This window comes from Lontra canadensis, unplaced genomic scaffold, assembly GCF_010015895.1.
Source record: "Lontra canadensis isolate GAN:19392208 unplaced genomic scaffold, GSC_riverotter_1.0 scaffold169, whole genome shotgun sequence".
Taxonomy (NCBI): Eukaryota; Metazoa; Chordata; class Mammalia; order Carnivora; family Mustelidae; genus Lontra; species Lontra canadensis.
This window is the reverse complement of record NW_022631163.1, coordinates 1,762,448-1,780,925: the sequence shown is the minus strand read 5'-3', so window position 1 is coordinate 1,780,925 and position 18,478 is coordinate 1,762,448. Positions and strand designations below refer to the sequence as shown.

The window sequence follows — 18,478 nt, the reverse complement described above, 5'->3', positions numbered from 1 at the left end:
ACAGGGTCTCTCTACCCAGGGAACTCCTGCTCACCCACCCACTCCCTACCCACAAGTGCATCTCTGTCCATCCCCCCTACACATCCTCCCAGCGATCCATGAGGTCAGCCTGCAGGAAGCAGCCTCTCAGAGGCGGACCCACTCCCCGAAATGGATTAGTTCCCAGGAATCCTGGGGGAATTGGCCAGGAAGAGTCTCTTGGTCCATTCTGGGCCAGAGGACCAAACATGAGCTCACGCTACTGCTAATAATAGCGAGACCTCGCAGGGCAGCGCGGGGCTTCACGGTTTACGAAGACTTTCCATCTGAATCATCTCATGGGTCGTCACAGAAACCCCATGGACACACAGGACCGGAATCACCACCTCTGTTCTAGAGACGAAGAACTGCACAGGAGCACAGGGAAGGTGGGCTATGCCCAAAGTCACACGGAGAGACCTCCAAGCAGGACTCAGATTGCAGATTTCAGACTCTTCCGTTTGCACCAGAATTCAGGCAGCCCATGAACTTGGATGGGAAGAGGGGAAAAAAAAAAAAAGCATATCTTAATTTTCACCAACCTCTAACTAAGAATTCACATTTCCTTCCATCCCGGACAAGTCACAGGTGTATCAGCAGTACCCGAGAGTTTGGCACAAAGAGAAATCAGAGGTATTTTCACATCACATAACAGCTGCAGAAATCTCAACACAGTTTTCATCCTCATCTGTACTTTGAAATTATACTAGTCACCAAACCTGATGAGTTAATGAACACATATATTACTATATCATGATTCAGAAATAGTTTGGTAACTATATTTCAGTATATCCGGTTTCCTTTGTGTTTGAGACATTTAAAAACATTATTCTGAGAATTATTCTCAGCAGAGAGCGTCCACGGCACAAAATAAGATGGAGCCTGTGTTCCTTCTAGAGTTGCCGTCTCTGTGGGTCTGGGTTGCCACCCCCGACCCTCTCTCTTCTCCATCGGGCCACAAAGCTAGAGAAGCAAAGCGCCACTTTCAAGCCACATTTTTAAAAACTTATTCTTATTTTTTAATTTTTTAAACATTTTGTTTACTCATTTGACAGAGAGAGAGCGCGCACAAGCAGGGGGAGGGGAGAGGAAGAAGCAGAATCCCCACTGAGCAGAGAGCCCCAGATGGGGCTCGATCCCAGGATCCTGGGATCATGACCTGAGCCAAAGTCAGATGCTTCACCAACTGCGCCACCCAGGTGCCCTGTCAAGCCACATTTTAAATGTTGCAGGAAATAACGCTTTCTCAAGAAACCCATACATGTATAAGATGATGAATCTTTGTATGATGAGGACAGAATGGGGGAGTTTAGGTTTGGGGCCCACAGGAACACTTGCACATGACAATGATTCCCGATGCTTGAGTCTGATGGAATTGGTGTGGAGGAGGAGATGGTGAGGTCTCCTGACCTGCAGGACTGGAGATGAAAGTGACCAAACTCAAGGCCCCTCTGCTGAAACATACAAGTGGCGATGGCTGGGAACTGCCAGCCAGCCCTGAGCAAAAGGGGAGGGAACCAGGAGCACGGAAGGTTCCTGAAGGCAGGAGGTCACCTCTTACCAGCCACTGAGGAAGAAACCATACCAGAGCCAAGGTCCCCCATCTACCTCCCACCCAAGAGAGTCAGCTAGGGTGGATGGCTAGGGTGGATGCCTGTTCACCCAGCACCCCCAGGGAGCAGGGATATGAGCCCTGCAGACCACCCTTGTACACCAAGGCTGAGTCCGGAGCAGGGGGGCAGCATCTCAGCCCCACCAGCTCCCACAGGGGCTCTGTACTGCCTAGACCTTCTTCCACTGTCTGTCTCCCACCTCCACACCCCTCCACCTCAAATGCCACATCCACCAAGAAGCCTCCCTGGCTGCTCCAGGGCACAGCCTTTTTGTATGAACAATTATTGAGTCTCTATAGTAAGTCAGATTCATCACCAAATCATTGAATTTAACTCTTGGGATGGCCACTGTTCTCTCCACTAATTTGTTCTCCACTTAGTACATGGAGGGTTTTTGGTTTTTTTAACCATGTTACTCCCCTGTTTAAAACTCTCCAAGGATCACTAAAATTTGGAAGTGACCCAAACGACCCTCAGCAAGTAGATAGAGACATGGTGGCCCATCCACGTGTGGGAATACTACGCAGCAATGAAAACGAATGAATGGTGGAGACCCGCAAACACTGGGGCCCAGGCGCAAACGTATTCTGCCAGGTGAAGAAAGCCAGACTCAGCAGGCCCCTGGAGGATCCCCTTTATATGACATCTGGAAAGAGCAAGACTGGGGCGCCTGGGTGGCTCAGTCGTTAAGTGTCTGCCTTCGGCTCAGGTCATAGTCCCAGGGTCTTGGGATTGAGCCGCACATTGGGCTCCTTGCTCAGCGGGAAGCCTGATTTTCCCTCCCCAGCTCCCCTGTGCTTGTGTTCCCCCTCTCACTATCTCTCTGTCATAAATAGATTTTAAAAATCTTTACAAAAAAGGGGGGAGCAGGAGGAGTTTTTGGGGGGCAGTGGGACCATTCCACATCTCGACTGTGGTGGTGATTACAAAATTGTAAGCCTCTGCCAAAACTCACTTTACTGCATGTCTATCACCTGACCTAACAGCAAGACTAAAGCCCGACCCCTGCCCACCTCCCCACCTCTACCTCCCCGCACTGGCTGTTCCCCCAGCAATCACCTCACCTGTCCCACCACTAAGCCTCTGCCCCTGCCCGTCCCTCTGCATGGACTTCTGTCCCTGTATCTTGGTGGCCCTGGCTCCCCTCATGCTCGAAGCCTCCACATAAATTCCTCCTCTCCAGAGAAGTCTTCCAGACCCCTCAAGGCCCACTGTGTTCATTCCAAACCTGTTTCTTTCATGGGACATGTCACAGGCTTATCTGTGATCTTAATTATTTTACTTATTGATCTGTTTTCTTATGGAATGTCCGTCTCTACCACTAAGAGGTGAGCTTTAGGAGGAGAGAGCCTAGCCCAGTGCCTGGCACACAAAGGGATCAGCTCAGTAAGGAGCTGCCTAATTAATAAAGGGGTCCTAAGACAGGAAGATTCCTTCCTTTTCCAGTCCCCTGCAGAAAAATCACCTCCAGTCAGCGCTGTTGTGTTTATTTTTTTTTAATATATATATATTTTTAAGATTTTATTTATTCATTTGACAGAGAGAGAGATCACAAGTAGGCAGAGAGTCAGGCAGAGAGAGAGGAGGAAGCAGACTCCCTGCTGAACAGAGAGCTCGATGCAGGGCTCAATCCCAGGACCCTGAGATCATGACCTGAACTGAAGGCAGAGGCTTAACCCACTGAGCCACCCAGGCGCCCCTGCGCTGCTGTGTTTAAATCTAATTCTGTGATTCTGCGAAGCTAATGCCCCTGGAGGCTTTGGAGCTATTGGTGGGCCTCAAATCCTGGCCTATCAAGCCCCAGACTGCATTCCCAAGTAAGTCGCTTCCTCCCCAGGTTCCAGGGACCTGACCTGCCGACAGGCAGGCAGACCCAGGAAGAATGACAGAGCTGAGCTGAAGGATCCAGAACTTTCCATCTGTGAGACAGCAACCATTGCAGGAAGGGACAGGAGCCTTTGCCTGGCCCGCCTTCTCCCCACACAGCCCTGGCCACCACGGTCCCTCCCTCGGGCGAAAGCCCAGGCTGCCTGCCGTCTGCTACCCTGGCTCTGGCTTCGGGCACTCACCCCAGCCCGGAAGGGTGACCTGCAGGGTGGGCCAACAATGGCCACAGAGGCGGCATGCCAGCCCCCTGAGAGGCTAGGGCCGCCATCTGCTATCCCTTCTGTCCATCCCCCAGGTCTATCAAGGCTCCAGATGAGATCATTGCAGTTGGACCCCAAGGAGGGCAGAAGGCTCTGCAAAGCTCCACTTCCCTCCCCATTCAAAACAAAAGACTCCAGGAGTAGCAAGGGGTGGTGGGTTGGGGCAGAAAAGGCAGGGACACTGAGTCCTAGAGAGGGATTAGGGACAATCACATGCCCCTCCCCCACCCCCAAAGATCCAGAGTCAAGCAGAGAGGGACTCTGGGCTCCTGCCTCCCAGCCCAGAGCTCAATGCAGCTTAGCCTCCTTGGGTGAAAGCTGGGCTCTAGTTTGGGGACAATCAGGGACAAAGGTCCTAGAGAAAGGCCAGGACACCCAATCAGGTATGGCCATGCCACCCAATGCCCCTGCTCCAGCTGGCACAGAGGCTACCTGGTGACCCACATGGTCATGAGGGAAGACAAGGGTGCTGGACTTGCCCCTCCAACACCAATAAATCGTAACAGGCAAGAGTACTCTCTCCGTCCCAGGCACAGGCTGGACAGCACCCACGGCCTCACTGTATCCCCAGCCCCACCACTGATCGGTGAGGAACCAAGGTCAAACAGGTCAACAATGTTGCTCAAGGACATATGCTAAGTGGCACAGCCAGGAGTAAAGTCCAGTTTGAGCTCTTGTAAACTCGACTAGACAAGTCTCTATAATGGGGCCACAGTGAATCTTTGCAAGGGTTTACCTTGGGCCTGATACCTGGCTGAAGTCTGCACAAGTGTCCGCCATCTCAGCTTAACAACAGTCTCCTGTCACAGGTGCCCATTTTACCAATAATCAAACAGAGCCTCAAGGAGATGAAGGTTCCACAGCCAATCTGGAGAGTGCCTCCCAAAACCTGGCACAGCTCTGCCCATGAGACCAGACACAGGTAGGGGGCGGGGGTGAGAAGACGCAAATGCGCGTGTGTGTGCACATTTGGGGTGAGAAGACACCCAGAGAGCACTGCCCACCAAGGCTGGGCCTGGCTTGCCACTGGCCCATTCCAGGCCTCCCCCAAGAGAACACAGCCTCCAGGGAGGCTGCTCACAGTGGGAGTGCCTGACGGTGTCCCTCTCGTCCTTTCTGTGTGAACAGGAAGGAAGGCAGCATTCAGATCTGGATCTGTTTAAAACATCTTCCAAATGGCCTCTGGGCTGCAGCCAAATCTCAAAGCAGGGAGAGAAGAGGGCTCGGAGGTCTCTGGGGAGGGAGAGAGAGAGGCTGGAGAGAGGCGAGGAAGTGGCTCCAGCATATCCCAGCATCTCACACCTTGGAGCCTTTGCTTGTGCCTGCCCCCTGCCAGATACCCTTCAAGGAGCCCCACCAGACGCCCGCCCTTCTGCCTCTTGGCATCTCCAGGCTGTGTGACCTCTGCCAAACCCTTCCACCTCTCTGAGCCTCAGTGTACACCTATGTAAAAGGAAGGAGCTAGGTCCCACCCAGGTAAGGCAGAGCATACAGGGCTGACGCACAACCTGTAATTACTCAATGAATAATCTAATTACTGTTGAGGTAAATGTCCCCAAGGTGCCCACTGAAAGTTCCAGGTCCTCTAACACAGGAGCCAGGCCTGCAGCTGAATGAGCATGATCAAGTGCGGGGTGGGGGGGGTGGGGGGGCGGCAATGAGGACTATGAGGACATGACAGGGATCAAGGGAAAGGGGAAAGGGGAGGGAAGTGCAAGCACCAAGGCCCCTGAGGGCAGGAAGAGCACAGGGACTGAGGGCCCGGTGTGAGGAACACAAGGGAGCTTGTGTGGAACAGGGGTGAGGTGAGGCTGAGGGAGGCAGAACCACACAGGCTGCGCAGGCACTTGGCCAAGGCCAAGGAGGAGAGAGGCTGATGCAATTGACCCAGAAGATCCCGAGCAGATCTGGGCCAAACCAGCTTTATGCTGTGGGATCCCAGACTATTTTCCACTGGAGCCTGTGCTGCTCTCTGTGGCCCAGGCAACAGATGATTCACCCAGGTCTTAGCATGAGAGACCCCAGAGGCGCCCTCCCCCAGCAAAGGGGTATCCCCAGATTACAGTGTCTGTAGCACTGGCCATTTGGAGAAGACTGACAGGGGTGGGAGGGAATGGGGGGATGCACCGGGAGAATTGTGTTTTGGGATCCCCATGATGCAATTCAGCTCCACGCACACCTCCCAGGCCCTTGCTCCATGCCAAGACTCGCACCCGGATCCAGGCACAACGTCGGCCACCAAGGACCCAGGGCTCACAGGCACTCAGACCTGAGCCTGCCAATAAGGGAGGAGGGGGGACAGCTGTTGAGCCCCTGCACTGAGCCAGGTCCCCACTAATCCTTACCTACGTGCTTCCGCCTATTTAATGCTCACAGCAACTCTGGCGGGGCCAAGCACTGTCAGCATCCCCCATTAACAGACAGAAGACAGAGTCTCCTAAAGGGGGAGGCTCACAGAGGAAAAGGCAGAGCCAGGACTCAAGCCTCGGGCAGCTTGTCTCTAAGCACCAAGGGCCCGGAGAAGGGCAAGGCTGGGCTGCTGCTCCCACCTTGTCTAACTTCCTGCAATTCCTCAGGGAGGCCAGTGTTACCTGCTCAGAATACAGAAACCGTGCTGACCTGGGGACCTCCAGGGAAGGCCAGGGTCAGCCTGTCCCAGAACACCCTGGAGTCTCTAGCTCTTTCCCTACCCCAGCTCCAAGTTCCTTCTGGCACCAGCAGGCAGAGCATATGACCACAGATGAGGACATGTGCATGGACTATGAGGGGAATGACCTTAGTAATAACCTTGGCTGCTGATCAAAGCCCTGCCTGGAGCTTAGCCGAGCCTCTCCTCCGGGGAACTCCCTCTCCCCCAGAGGCTACACAGGATGTGGGGCTCCTTCCCTTCCTCTGTGCCCAGGATGCTACTGGATATGCCACATACCTGAATGCTGATCCTCCCAAGTGCCCTGAAAAAAGGGATTAGATTCCCATTTCACAGACAGAAAGACTGAGGCTTGATGATGGGATTTTTCAAATGGGGATAACGCACAGGGAGGAGGTAACAAAGCAAAGTTTGTCCTTAGACCTGACCCCAAAGATGGAATTTTCCAGAAGACCACAGAGCCTTCCTTCCCTGACACCCTGGGCTCCTGTGCCTTGTGCCTGGCCCTACCGATACACACTAAGGGGTCAGCTCCTAGCCTTGCTGTATGGCCCTCTCCCAGCAAGGTGTTCACAGCACCTCAGCTTGGCATTCAATGCCCTTCCCAAACGGGCCCAACCCCCTTTCCAGCCTCTCCCTCACCACAGCCCATACCCACTATTCCCTCCAGCTTTTGTTTTAAGCCTATAGACCACCTGCCTTTCATTCAATCACATGACTGAGTCGGTAAGATGTGCCCAACATTCCAGCAGCTGGGCACTGAGGCAGCCACTCAAGCTAACTCCACAGCTCTAATGCCTCCTTCTCCAGGAAGTTCTCCAGGTCCCTCTTGTTCTGAGTGCCCACATCTCCTCCAACCTCCTCTATTCTGGCCTCCTTCATTGTTTCCCAGGCAAGAATGGGCACCCTTCATAGATGGGAGCAGCGTGGCCCTCCACAGTCTCCAGCAAAGGGAGAGGGGAGGAGGAGGGAGATGAGGGCAAGCCGGAAATTCCAAGGAGATTAGAAGGGAGTTGCCCTGGCCGTGCTTCTCCTGTGGGCAGGCCTGACAATTGCTCCATTTCTTTCAGCCCACTGGGCCCAGGCCCAAGTGCAGGGCATCAGGGGCCTGTGGGCCTTTGGTGCAGCTTCTCCTGACTTAGTGACCTGCCAGACCAGGAGGTTACATGTTGTCAAGCCCCTGCCATACTCCTCACTCTTCCCAGCAGCCTTGTGGAATACGGAGCTTGTACACATTTACTCCAGAGGACAGGGACCAGGATTTCCTGTGTTTCCGTGTGGATGAAATGTCACAGCCTCTCTGCACATGTGTGTGTGTGCGCGCATGTGTCTGGGGACCCCGGTTTGTGGGTCTCTGGTTTCCTTTGGCAAATGCCGCAGGCCTGATGAGTAAGGGCTCTCTGCTTATGTCCCTGCTTATGTATCCGTAGCTGTGTGTCTTGTGCCTGTGTAAGTGTCTCCTGGGCGTGTGTGTGAGCCCCAGGTAAGCGTGCAAGGGCCTCCATTGCTCTCTTTGTGGAAGAAACAGGGCGAGTATCCGGGTGACAAGCTTGTGTCTGGGTCCGCCTGGCAGCGGCGGATCTGTGGATTTCCGTGGATGCCAGCGCCTGAGTGTAATGAGGCTGCGTGGGTTTGTGTGTGTGCCTGCATATGTATGTGTACTTCCGAGACGTCTGAGGGTGTCTTCAAGCTGTGTGTCCGTCTGGGACACAGCCAAGTGTGCCTAGGTATGTAAGATGCGTGTGTGCGTGTGTGTGTGTGTGTTTCTGAGCCAGGGGTCTCCTAGATGGTGTGTCTGTTGTGCCTCCTAGTGTGTGTGTGTGAGGAGACAGATTTGGTATCTGCACGGGTTTATGTCCTTTGGTGGGTGTATCCCATCTACTAGATCTTGAGGTATGCTTCTGGAAGCCAACAACACACGTGTGTCACTGGATGTTTATGGGACGCATGTGTGAAGGGCTGTGGGTCTCTGAGCTAGAGCTCTGAATACGTATGTTTGTGTGTGCGAGAGAGCGAGCCCAGGGACATCGGCCCAGCCCCTCTGCGAGGCATGCTGGGAGCCCTGGGAGCTCCGCAGTCCCCCCAGGCCTCCCAGCAGCCGCCTCACATTTTCCGTCTCCGTCTCGCTGGAGCTGCCCTCCTCCCCTCAACACACAGACCGCTGAGGATTCTTAAAGACCCAGCTCTCAGAGCAGCTTCTCCCAGGCTGCCTCTCAGCTACCACAGGGACGGCTGGGATTCCGGGCAGGGACTGGACAGGACTCTGCTGACCATAACGACCACCCCTGCCCCCACCCAGTGACACATTCTGGGAGCTGAGAAGCACTTCACAACTTGCTCCTGGGCCAGACATCTGGCCCTCAGCCTGGTAGCCAGGAAGCTCTCAGAAAATATGGGTTGGGGGGGGGGGGGAAGAAAGAAAAAAAAAACATGGGTTGAGTGAATAAATGAAGAAGGAATGAATGAATGAATGAATATGGGTTGAGTGAATGAATGCCTGAAGAAGCAGGTAAGGGAAAGGGACACAGGGACAGGAACTCACGTTAACGGTGCATCCCAGCAGAAAGGGTATGACCCTGAGGGAGGCATGCTTATCTCCCACTTTATAGAAGAAACAGAGGCTCAGAGGCAGAGCCTCTCATCCAACATCACACAGCATGTAACCAGCAAATCCATGCAAGAACCCTGCTGTGTGAAAGTCAGAGGCCCAGGTTGCCTCCTGCATGGGAGAGGGAGACAGAGCCAGGAGGCAAGGGGAGCTCCCTAGGGTTTTCCAGAGAGGTTCCCAAGTACATCAGCTGTGCAATCGTGCGTATGTCACATAGCCTCTTGGTTTCTTCATCTGCCCAGCAGGTCTGATGTCAGAACCCTCGACACGTGTTGCCGTGAGGATTAAGGGCTTACTTAATCCAGAGCCTGAGGCATTGGGAGTGATCCATGGGAGACAGCATTCATAAGCCCAGAGCCACATAAGTCCAGGGATCAGTGGTCTGGGGGTCCCCAGGCTGGCTCTCCCATTCCAGCACCCTGGGCTCCAGCCTAACCATTAACTAACCCTTCAGGCTGGATCCAGAGCCACATCATTTCCTCCAGGACCTCAGATTCCCTTCATCCAATCACGTGCTGCACCAGTGCAGGGTACACTCACATCCAGGCATGCATGCACACGTCCCTCTCCCCCACCTGCAGGCCCCAGCCTCAGGTCCCGGGATTCGTTCCCCTCACTTGTTCCCGACAAGTCTTAGCCTAGAGCCCACCACACAACAGGATTCCTTTCAGCAAGCTGTGTCCCAGATGAGATGCACTGTTAGCAGTACAAAGCTCACGACTCCACTCATGCTGCAGAAAGAATGGGACGCAGAGGTCTGGAATCCTGGCTTGACCTGGGGCCTCCATGTACCCTATTGTAAGTGAGAACAGGGCACGGATTAGATGCTTCCTCCGGGCCCTCCTGGGTTGACAGCTGTACTTCAAACACTCACACCTAGAACCTCCAAGGAGGCAGGGGGTAGGGGGAACGTTGGGCGGGGGGGGGGGGGGCACAGGATGGAATCTGATCACACCTTCCTGTCCTCCCTGAAGCAGCTCCTGATTTATTACCATCTCAGAGCTACAGGGATTCACCTTCCTGGCTTCTCCCCGCTTCCCCAAGAATGAAGACACAGACATCCTATATGTTCATGGGCTGACAATGACAACAATTCCCCCCAAGAGATGTGGATTTCACTGCTTCTAGAATGTTCTCTTGTCTATTCATACCTCCCTGATTCCTGAAAACAATCTTATGAAGCTGCCCGGGTAGGTTCCATCATCTTCATTAAAGAAAAAAGGAAAAAAGGAGCTCAGAGAGGCCAAGTGACTTGCTCACGGCCACACAGTAAATGGAGAGTCGGGTGTCAAAGTCGGGTCTTTGGGCCCCAACTTTCAGATTCTTTCATCCACACTCCGATGGGTTTCCCGCATGTCCTCACCACATGGCACGTAACGGTTAGCGGTGATAGGGAGCTGGAAGAGCTCAGGCCACCAGGGCTTTGAAGGTCAAATGCAGTCAACTTGTCTGCTCTGCAGCTAAAGCTACATCTTCGAATCCTGGAACCTCAAAAGTTCATCATCTCTAGGCTTCCTTGGTCGGAAGGGATCCTGAGGTCGGGCAGCTCGGCTGTAGCCACCACATAAATCTCCCCCTGAATGTTCCTTCTAATCACAACCACCAACATTTTATACAGTTTACAAGCTGCTTTCCACACACCCCAGGTCTCTGTCCAAACATGCAAGGTCATCCAGCCTTTGTTTGAACAGCTCAAGTGACAGCGAGCTCACTCCCTTCCCTGCAGCAGCTCCTCTCTCTGACTAGGAGGCAGCTGCCCCATTCACTCCTTCCCCACTTGGGCCCCTGGGCAGGCCTCAAGCAACAGGAGATCTGCCACCACCCGTGAGGCCTTCCTTCCCCAGCTGACAGTTCCAGGGCCCCCACGCCTGGGAGGTGAGCCCAAGCAGGGCCCCACCGGACTTGAGACTTAACCCAGGAGGCATGAAACCTACAAGGGACATAATGGGGATCTGGAGTCCTTCTCCTGGTAACTCAGTATCTGCATCTGGGTAGCAAAGAGGCCCAGAGGGGCAGGAAACACGTCAAGAGTGTAATACACTCTTGGGGCGCCTGGGTGGCTCAGTGGGTTAAAGCCTCTGCCTTTGGCTCAGGTCATGATCCCAGGCCCACATCGGGCTCTCTGCTCAGTAGGGAGCCTGCTTCCCTCTCACTCTTTGCCTGCCTCTCTGCCTACTTGTGATCTCTTTCAAATAATTAAATAAAAAATAAAAAAAAATTTAAAAAAAGAGTGTAATACACTCTTACTCCAAGCCCTGGCTGTCAGGAGATCCGGCTCAGGGACCCAGGCAAGTCCCTTCCTCTCTCTGGCCACAGTTTACCCATCGGTAGAATAAACAAAACACCTCCTGTAAAGCCCCTATCCTTACGGTCCACATCCCCCAGCCTCTAGACTTTCACCTCACCTCTATGAGATGTGGTGGCTGGGTCAAAGCTCTAAACAAGTTCAGGGGACCCACCCAAGTGCACACAGCGAGAACCACATGGTCTGGCCCAGCTCACCTCTCCATCCAACCTCCTTCCTCTCTCCAGTCTCCACGCTGTCCTTCAAAATCAACATGCTTTTTCCCACTTCCCTCAGCCTCTGGAATGTTCTTAGTCCAGCTTCTAATGGGCTGGCGGCATGTCATCCTCCAGGCCGTGGCCTCCCCAGCCCCACCTGCGTGCTCTCTGCACACGCTATCGTTCTTCGCTCTTATCCTGATCTGTGCTGTGATTTACTGTACTGCTATTGTTAAATCCCAGTCACCCCCCACTAGACCCAGAGCTCCGTGAATGTAGACACGTCATCCCTGTCCACAGCTGTATCTCGGATCTGCACTAGGGCCCTGTACACACTTGGTGCTAAATAAATAGGGAAAGAATGAATGAGAGGCCAGAAGAGTCAGGCCCGCTTTGGGTGGGGAGGAAGCTATTCTGCCGCCCAGAGAACCCACAGAGAATATGACGGGTGCCTGTGGAAATGTGTCCCCTCCCGCTGGAGAGCAGCCGGGATCACAGCCGCCCTCCTTGGAGGCTCACTCCACGCCAGGCACTCTAGTGGTGCTTATACACACCATCTCCTTTAACCCTTAAAGGTTGGAAGAAGCATGATGGACCTTTTTACAATGAGGAAACTGAGGTCTGGAGACAGTAAGTCGCTTGCCCAAGACCACACAGCCAGGAAGCTAGACCCCAAATCCCCTCGTGGCCTCCTGAGACTTGTCCGTGAAGCCTGAAGGGCTGAACGGAAGCAGAAATGTGGTTCAGCCCCAGCCCAGGCAGGGGGAGATGCACAGCCGGGCCTCGGCCCCTGGAGACCTTGGGCTCAACCCCCAGCCTCTGGGGACTACTGTCCATCTTAACAGTCACCACTGGCCCAGGTGGGCTCCAAAGCTCTGTCCGGTAACTTCGTGGAATGGACAGGAGCCCACAAGGGTTGGTGCACGAGGAGACCTTGAAGCAAAGCTCCAGGGCCCACCTCCCCTGCCAGGATGAAGAGCGTGGGCCAGGAGGTCTAAGTTCAGAGCAGCTCCGGCAGCCAGGGCCAGAAGCAGTCAGGGTACCAAGAGGGCAGGGCCAGGCCTCTTTCTGGCTTGTCTCTGTCCTCCCACCCACCCCCGACGTGGCCTCTCCTCACCCTGGGCTTCTGAAGACTGTGGGCTTCTGAAGACTGTGAGCGCTAACTGAGCCTTCAATTGTCAGCCGTGAATGGGGCCTTTGGGAAGACCCACCCACCCATTTAACAGATGAGGAAGCTGAGACCTAACTTGGGGTAAGATCAGAGGCTGAAGGGTGGATTATGCTGATTCAGACAAACTCTGTCTTTTTGTTGTACAAGCATTTCCCTGAGCGCATGCTGGAGAGGAGATTCTGGGGGAAAATCGGGAGGGAGAGACAGTTGAGCAAGACCCCAAAAGTCTCACAAGAGGGAAACCTACTTGGCCAGAAGAGCCGCAGTGCAAAGCTAAGTGCCGACAGGCAGACATCAATCAGCAGAAGGGTGTTATTTCTGGGGCTCTCAGCCAGGGTACTCTGGGGTGCTGTGCCAGGCCATCAACGGACAAGAGTGGCAGGTAGCACTGCGGCCTCTTCCAAAACCATGCCCAGCCAGTGCTAGGAGAGCCCACGAAGCTATCAGTCTCCCCAGCCACAGCCAGTACATGAGCATTGGGCTACCTGTGGAGGGGCTGGGGACCAGGCAGTGGGCAGGCAAAGACTGGCCAGTCCCCAGTAGGTGCTCATGTCCCCCGAGAGGATGAAGGCAAGACGGGTCTGCTCTCCAGGGAAGGTCTCAGGACCCCAAGAGGCCCAGAAGGAATGCCCCTTTCAGACAGACAGGTTCCCTCCTCTCACCCGGAGCACAGGAAGGACAAGGGACCTGGCTATGGGGTGCCGGTGGGACTGCTGTGTGCACAGGGCAGAAGAGAACAGAAGACAACATCCTGGGATTTAGGAAGCGGCCCCTGAACCAGCTCTCCCACGACATCATCCTTCCAGGCTGTGGGACCGTTACACTGGGCGGAAGTCGGACGCTAGCCAAGGGGATGTTCCCAGATGTCATGCTTTCAAACAGGACCCGCCCTGAAAGACAGGCGGGGACAGGCCTGCACCAAGGAAAGCCCTGGGAGAAGACTCAGCACGGGGTGTTCCAGCCTCTCCTTGGCAGGGGACAGCCACAGGTTTCCCTGGCTCAAGTGCACCCCAATACCTGTCCCCCAAAAAGAGAGCCACCAAAGGCCTGGCCCCTAGCAGGGGGTGAAGGGGGCACCTCTAAGAAGCTTAAGGACAGGCTCCAAACACTCACTGACTCCCCCCACCCCATCCCAAGTAATGCAGCTAGGCATCTTCCAAAGCAGTTTTCTCCAGACTCCCTCCCTCCAAAATCAGGGCCCTCTGGCCCGTCTCCTCAACTGGGTTCCTCTTCAGGGAGACGGTTTCCCAAATAAAAAGGGAGGCAGGGTGTGTGGGAGCTCTACGTCGACCTCAGGGTGGTCCCCGATGATTTAGGCCCCCTTTCCCAGCTCCTTCCGTGGCGCCGTGAGCCGGCTAGTGACTCAGGCCCCTGGGGCCGCCACAACCCGCGTCTCCCGCGGCCTCCCGCTGCCCCCTCGGAGCCCCCACCTTGAGATAGTCGTTCTCCGAGCGCAGCTCCTCCAGCTCTCGCACGAAGCCGCCGGGCCCGCAGTCCAGCATCTCCTCGGTGAGGTCGGAGAAGGCGAGCGAGGCACTGAGGGGCAGGCGGCTGCTACCCACCGACGACGCGGCCGCCGACGGCTCATCGGGGGAGGCGGGCGGCCTCGGGGGCTGCTGTGCGGGCGGCGCGGGCTGGGGAGGCTGCCCCGTGCGGGCCCCCGCCGGGCCCCCTGCCGCCGACTCGGCGTCGCTGCTCAGCGCCAGCTCCAGGCCCAGCAAGCGGGCCTCCTCCGACGCGCAGTCCGACACCTCAGAGCTGCTGTCGGTGAGGCTGGGCGGTGGGGGCGGCGGTCGCGGCCCGGTGCCGGGACGCGGGCGGCCCTTGGCACGAACCCCGGTGCGGACCCCGGCCACCCGCGTCCCCGCGCTCCGCGCCCCGGGCGCCACCGCGCGCCCCTTCTTGTCCGGCCGTGCGGAGGACGCGGCGCTGCAGGCGGCTGCGGCGCCCGGGCCTGGGCCGCGGCGGCCCTTGGCCAGAGACCAGCCGGCCACGTCCTTGGGCCGGGCCGGCGAGGGCGCGCGGTGGCTCTTCTTCCTCTCCGGGGCGGGCACGGGCGGGGGACCGCAGCCCCGGGCTGGGGGCTCCCCCGCCGGCACCTCCATCGCGGCCTCCCTCGGCCTCAGCGAGCGGTGCGCATGGCCCGGGCCCGCCCGGCCTCCGCGCCCCTGGGGAGGGTCCCGGCGCCGCTCCGGCCGCTCTGGCGGCGGCTCCTCTCGGCCCACCTCAGCCGCGGGACTGCGCTCCCGCCCGGACCCCCGCCGCACAGGCTCTCCGCTGCCCTGGGCTCGGAGAGAGCGGCCCGACCGCCTCCAGGCGCCCCGGCTGCGGCTGCGGCTCCGCCCGGCGCCCGCCCCCTCGGCCTCGCCGCGCCCCCGGAGCGCGCCCGGGCCTCGACTGCCTGCGCGTCGGTCGCTCCCCCGGGCTCCGAGTCCGACTGCGGCCCGGGCCCCGGCTCCGCCCGGCGCGGCCCGCCCCCCGCGCAGCCCCGCCAGCTCCCCGCCCCGCCGCCTCTGCTCGGGGGCGCGCGGCTCCGCGAACAAAAGGCGGACGCGGCGGGAGCGGTAGGGAGGGACACTGGCGGCGAGCGAGGGAGGGATCTTCGAGGCAACAGCGACCCCCTCGAGGGTCAGGCAGGCCGGGGCTGCCGCGGCCCCCGCTCTCTCCTGCTCCGCTCCGCCGCTGCCCCCTCCCCTGCCGGCCAGCGGAACGCACCCAGCCGATGCTCCCCTCCGCCCAGCGTCCGGACAGGGGCCGCGGGAGCGGCGAGCGAGAGGACTCGGAGGCAGAGGCCGAGCCGACCTCAGACCGCAGGAGCCAGCATCCATATACACCGCCGGTGCCTCGCCCCTCGCGGCCGTGCGGAGCGTGCGCAAACTCCGCCCCCCTTAACCTTGCAAAGCAAGACCAATTATCCCATAGTACAGATGCATAAACTGAAGCCCAGGGAAGGTAAGCGATTAGCCCAAAGTCAATGGCCGAGCGGGGTTGGAGCCCAAACCTCACACCTCCAGGGCGTCCTCTCTGGTTCAGCTAGCTCGGCCTCCCTCTCACAGGCGTAGGGACCGTGGAGCCCTAGGTGCATGCCCAGCTCTGCACACCTCGGCGGGCTGGGATCTTCGGCATACTCCCACCAACCCCAACCCGGTTTCAGGCTCTGCATAGTTAAAATGGGGGTGGCCCATTATGAGGTGTCAGACCGGCGATGCTTTGGGAGTAGATTCTGACCCCCGGAGGGGGCTGGCGCAGACTAAAGACAATTGTCCTGATCCCCACACGTTCCGTCCCCTGAGCAACCCCAGACTGCCCAGAGCCCTGGCTCTGGTGGGTTTCCGTTCTCTCCTTGCAGGGCTGTGCTTCTGGCTCTGCTGTGGATTTTCGCGTGTCTGTCACACCTTCCCCTCCTCCGTCCCCTCCCCCGCTCCCTGCTGCTGCTCTCCTCCCCGTCACCTAGCCACCGCCATGCAGAGTCGGTTTTAAGTTCTTTGGCTGCCCCACGAGTGGGCACCCATCCTCAGCGCTGCACCACGTTGCCCCCTGGGAAGGGCGGCAGGGTTATGTTTATCCTTCTGCACTTGCTTCTCTCCCGTACCCCGCCCCGTTCCTACCCCTCCCCTTTTCATCCACCGGACCCTTTACTCCTTCCTCCTCTCCCCTCTCCCCCTCCCAGTCCTGTTTCTTCTCTTCCTCCTGCCCTTGACAATCGGTTGACACCAGGTCTGCTTCTTCGTGTCTTTCCCACCTCTCTCGCAGCAGAGAATTCTGGGGTGCGCCTTCTCACCTGAGACATGGCTTCGTCCTGGTCTAGGTGTGTCCAGGTGTGTGAGTGCCCCTCCACCCTCAGAATTTTCCTCCAGGCGCCCCCACAGAACCCTGTGGAGCAGAGCCACTTAGCAAGTTCTTCCCAAAGCCTTCTTTCCGGGCATTCAGAACCCATCCTGGCATAGCACAGCTCCCCTGTTCCCCCAACCATCCACTCGCCTAGTCCAGAGTCACCAGGTAGAACAATGAGTGGACTTGTCACGGTACCTTCCTGACCTCGTGAAGCATCCAGTATAGGAAGGAGATGGGCCACTGCAGATTCACTACAAATGAGGTAGAGTTGGGGCGCCTGGGTGGCTCAGTGGGTTAAGCCTCTGCTTTCGGCTCAGGTCATGATCCCAGGGTCCTGGGATCCAGCACCGCATGGGGCTCTCCGCTCAGCGGGGAGTCTGCTTCCCCCTCTCTCTGCCTACTGCTCTGCCTGCTTGTAATTTCTCTCTCTATCAAATAAATAAATAAAATCTTTTTTTTTTAAATGAAGAAGGGTTGGGCGCCTGGGTGGCTCAGTGGGTTAAGCCGCTGCCTTCGGCTCAGGTCATGATCTCAGGGTCCTGGGATCGAGTCCCGCATCAGGCTCTCTGCTCAGCAGGGAGCCTGCTTCTCTCTCTCTCTCTCTCTCTCTCTCTCTGCCTGCCTCTCTGTCTACTTGTGATCTCTCTCTGTCAAATAAATAAATAAAGTCTTTTAAAAAAAAATGAAGTAGGGTTGTGTGGCATGGGGACAAGGGCCAGAGCAAGCCTTCCCACCTCCTGTGCCCCCGAGTCCCCACCTGATTTAGTCTGATGTAGCAGATGACAGAGTCCTTCTAGCTCTGATGTCGCCATTTCTTGTAGACTGGTACAGAGAATGCTAGTGAGTTCTCAGAAATGGTTTACCTTCTCTGTGTTTCGGTTTCTCCTCTATGCAGAATGTGGGCTTGGAGAGGCCGGATGGTGTGAATCCAGGCAGGGGACATGCTAGTCCAGGCCAGCTTAGCCATTCCTAACAAACCCATGGCCACACTTGTGGTCCTGACCCTTGGGCACTCACTTAGGCTAGGCTCTGCGCTCAACCCTTCAGTAGAGGATCTCGGGAAGGTTAGGAGCTTCTTTCTTTTCTTTTCTTTAATTTATTTATTGACAGAGAGAGAGCACGTGCGCACACACAAGCAGGGGGAGCATGAGGAGAGGGAGAAGCTCTCTGCTGAGCAGGGCGCCTGATGCAGGGCTCAGTCCCAGGACCTTGGGATCATGACCTGAGCTGAAGGCAGCCACTTCACCAACAGGGCCACCCAGATGCCCAAGCTTAGGAGCCCCTTGTACTTAACTGTATTTTCCAAAGAGAGGTATAACAATATACAACTCATCCCAATCGTTCTTTTTAGAGTGTGATATTGACACTCTTCCCGTTGAGGGACGGGATCTATATCCCTTCCCTTTGAACCTCAGTAGGCCTTTGTGACTGCCTCCACCAACAGACAGTGGCAAGTGATGCTGTGACTTCCAAGGCTAGCTCATAAAAAGCTCTTCAGGGGTGCCTGGGTGGCTCAGTGGGTTAAGCCTCTGCCTTCGGCTCAGGTCACGATCTCAGGGTCCTGGGGTCGAGCCCCGCATCGGGCTCTCTGCTCAGCGGGGAGCCTGCTTCCCTTCCTCTCTCTCTGCCTCTCTGTTTACTTGTGATCTCTGTCTGTCGAATAAATAAATAAAATCTTAAAAAAAAAAATCTCTTCAGCGTTCTCTCGTGTGCTCACGAGCTCTTTCTCTTAATCCACTCACCTTGGAACCCAGCCACCATGTTGGGAGGAAGCCCAGGCCTCCTGGAGAGGTTAGTGCAGGTGTTCTAGCCGACAGCGGTGGTTCAGGTCCCTGCTAACCCCCAGACACGTGAGAAAGTGGACCTTCAGAGGATTCAGCCCCCAGCCTTGGCACTGTCCCAGCGGATGCCAAGTAGAGCAGAAATGAGCTGTCCCAA

General features: G+C 56.5%; 1 protein-coding gene across 3 annotated transcripts in view; it reads right to left on the bottom strand.

Annotated features, from left to right (window-relative positions):
- SOGA1 (suppressor of glucose, autophagy associated 1) overlaps nucleotides 1-15,102 on the bottom strand; it is a 62,059-nt gene extending 46,957 nt beyond the window's left edge. For all 3 annotated transcript variants that reach the window (XM_032845812.1, XM_032845813.1, XM_032845814.1), the window contains exon 1: nucleotides 14,137-15,102. In XM_032845812.1, coding sequence (XP_032701703.1) covers nucleotides 14,137-14,811 — 675 coding nt within the window. In that variant the 5' untranslated portion in view covers nucleotides 14,812-15,102. The remainder of the gene's footprint in view (nucleotides 1-14,136) is intronic.
- Between the last annotated feature and the right edge of the window lie 3,376 nt (nucleotides 15,103-18,478).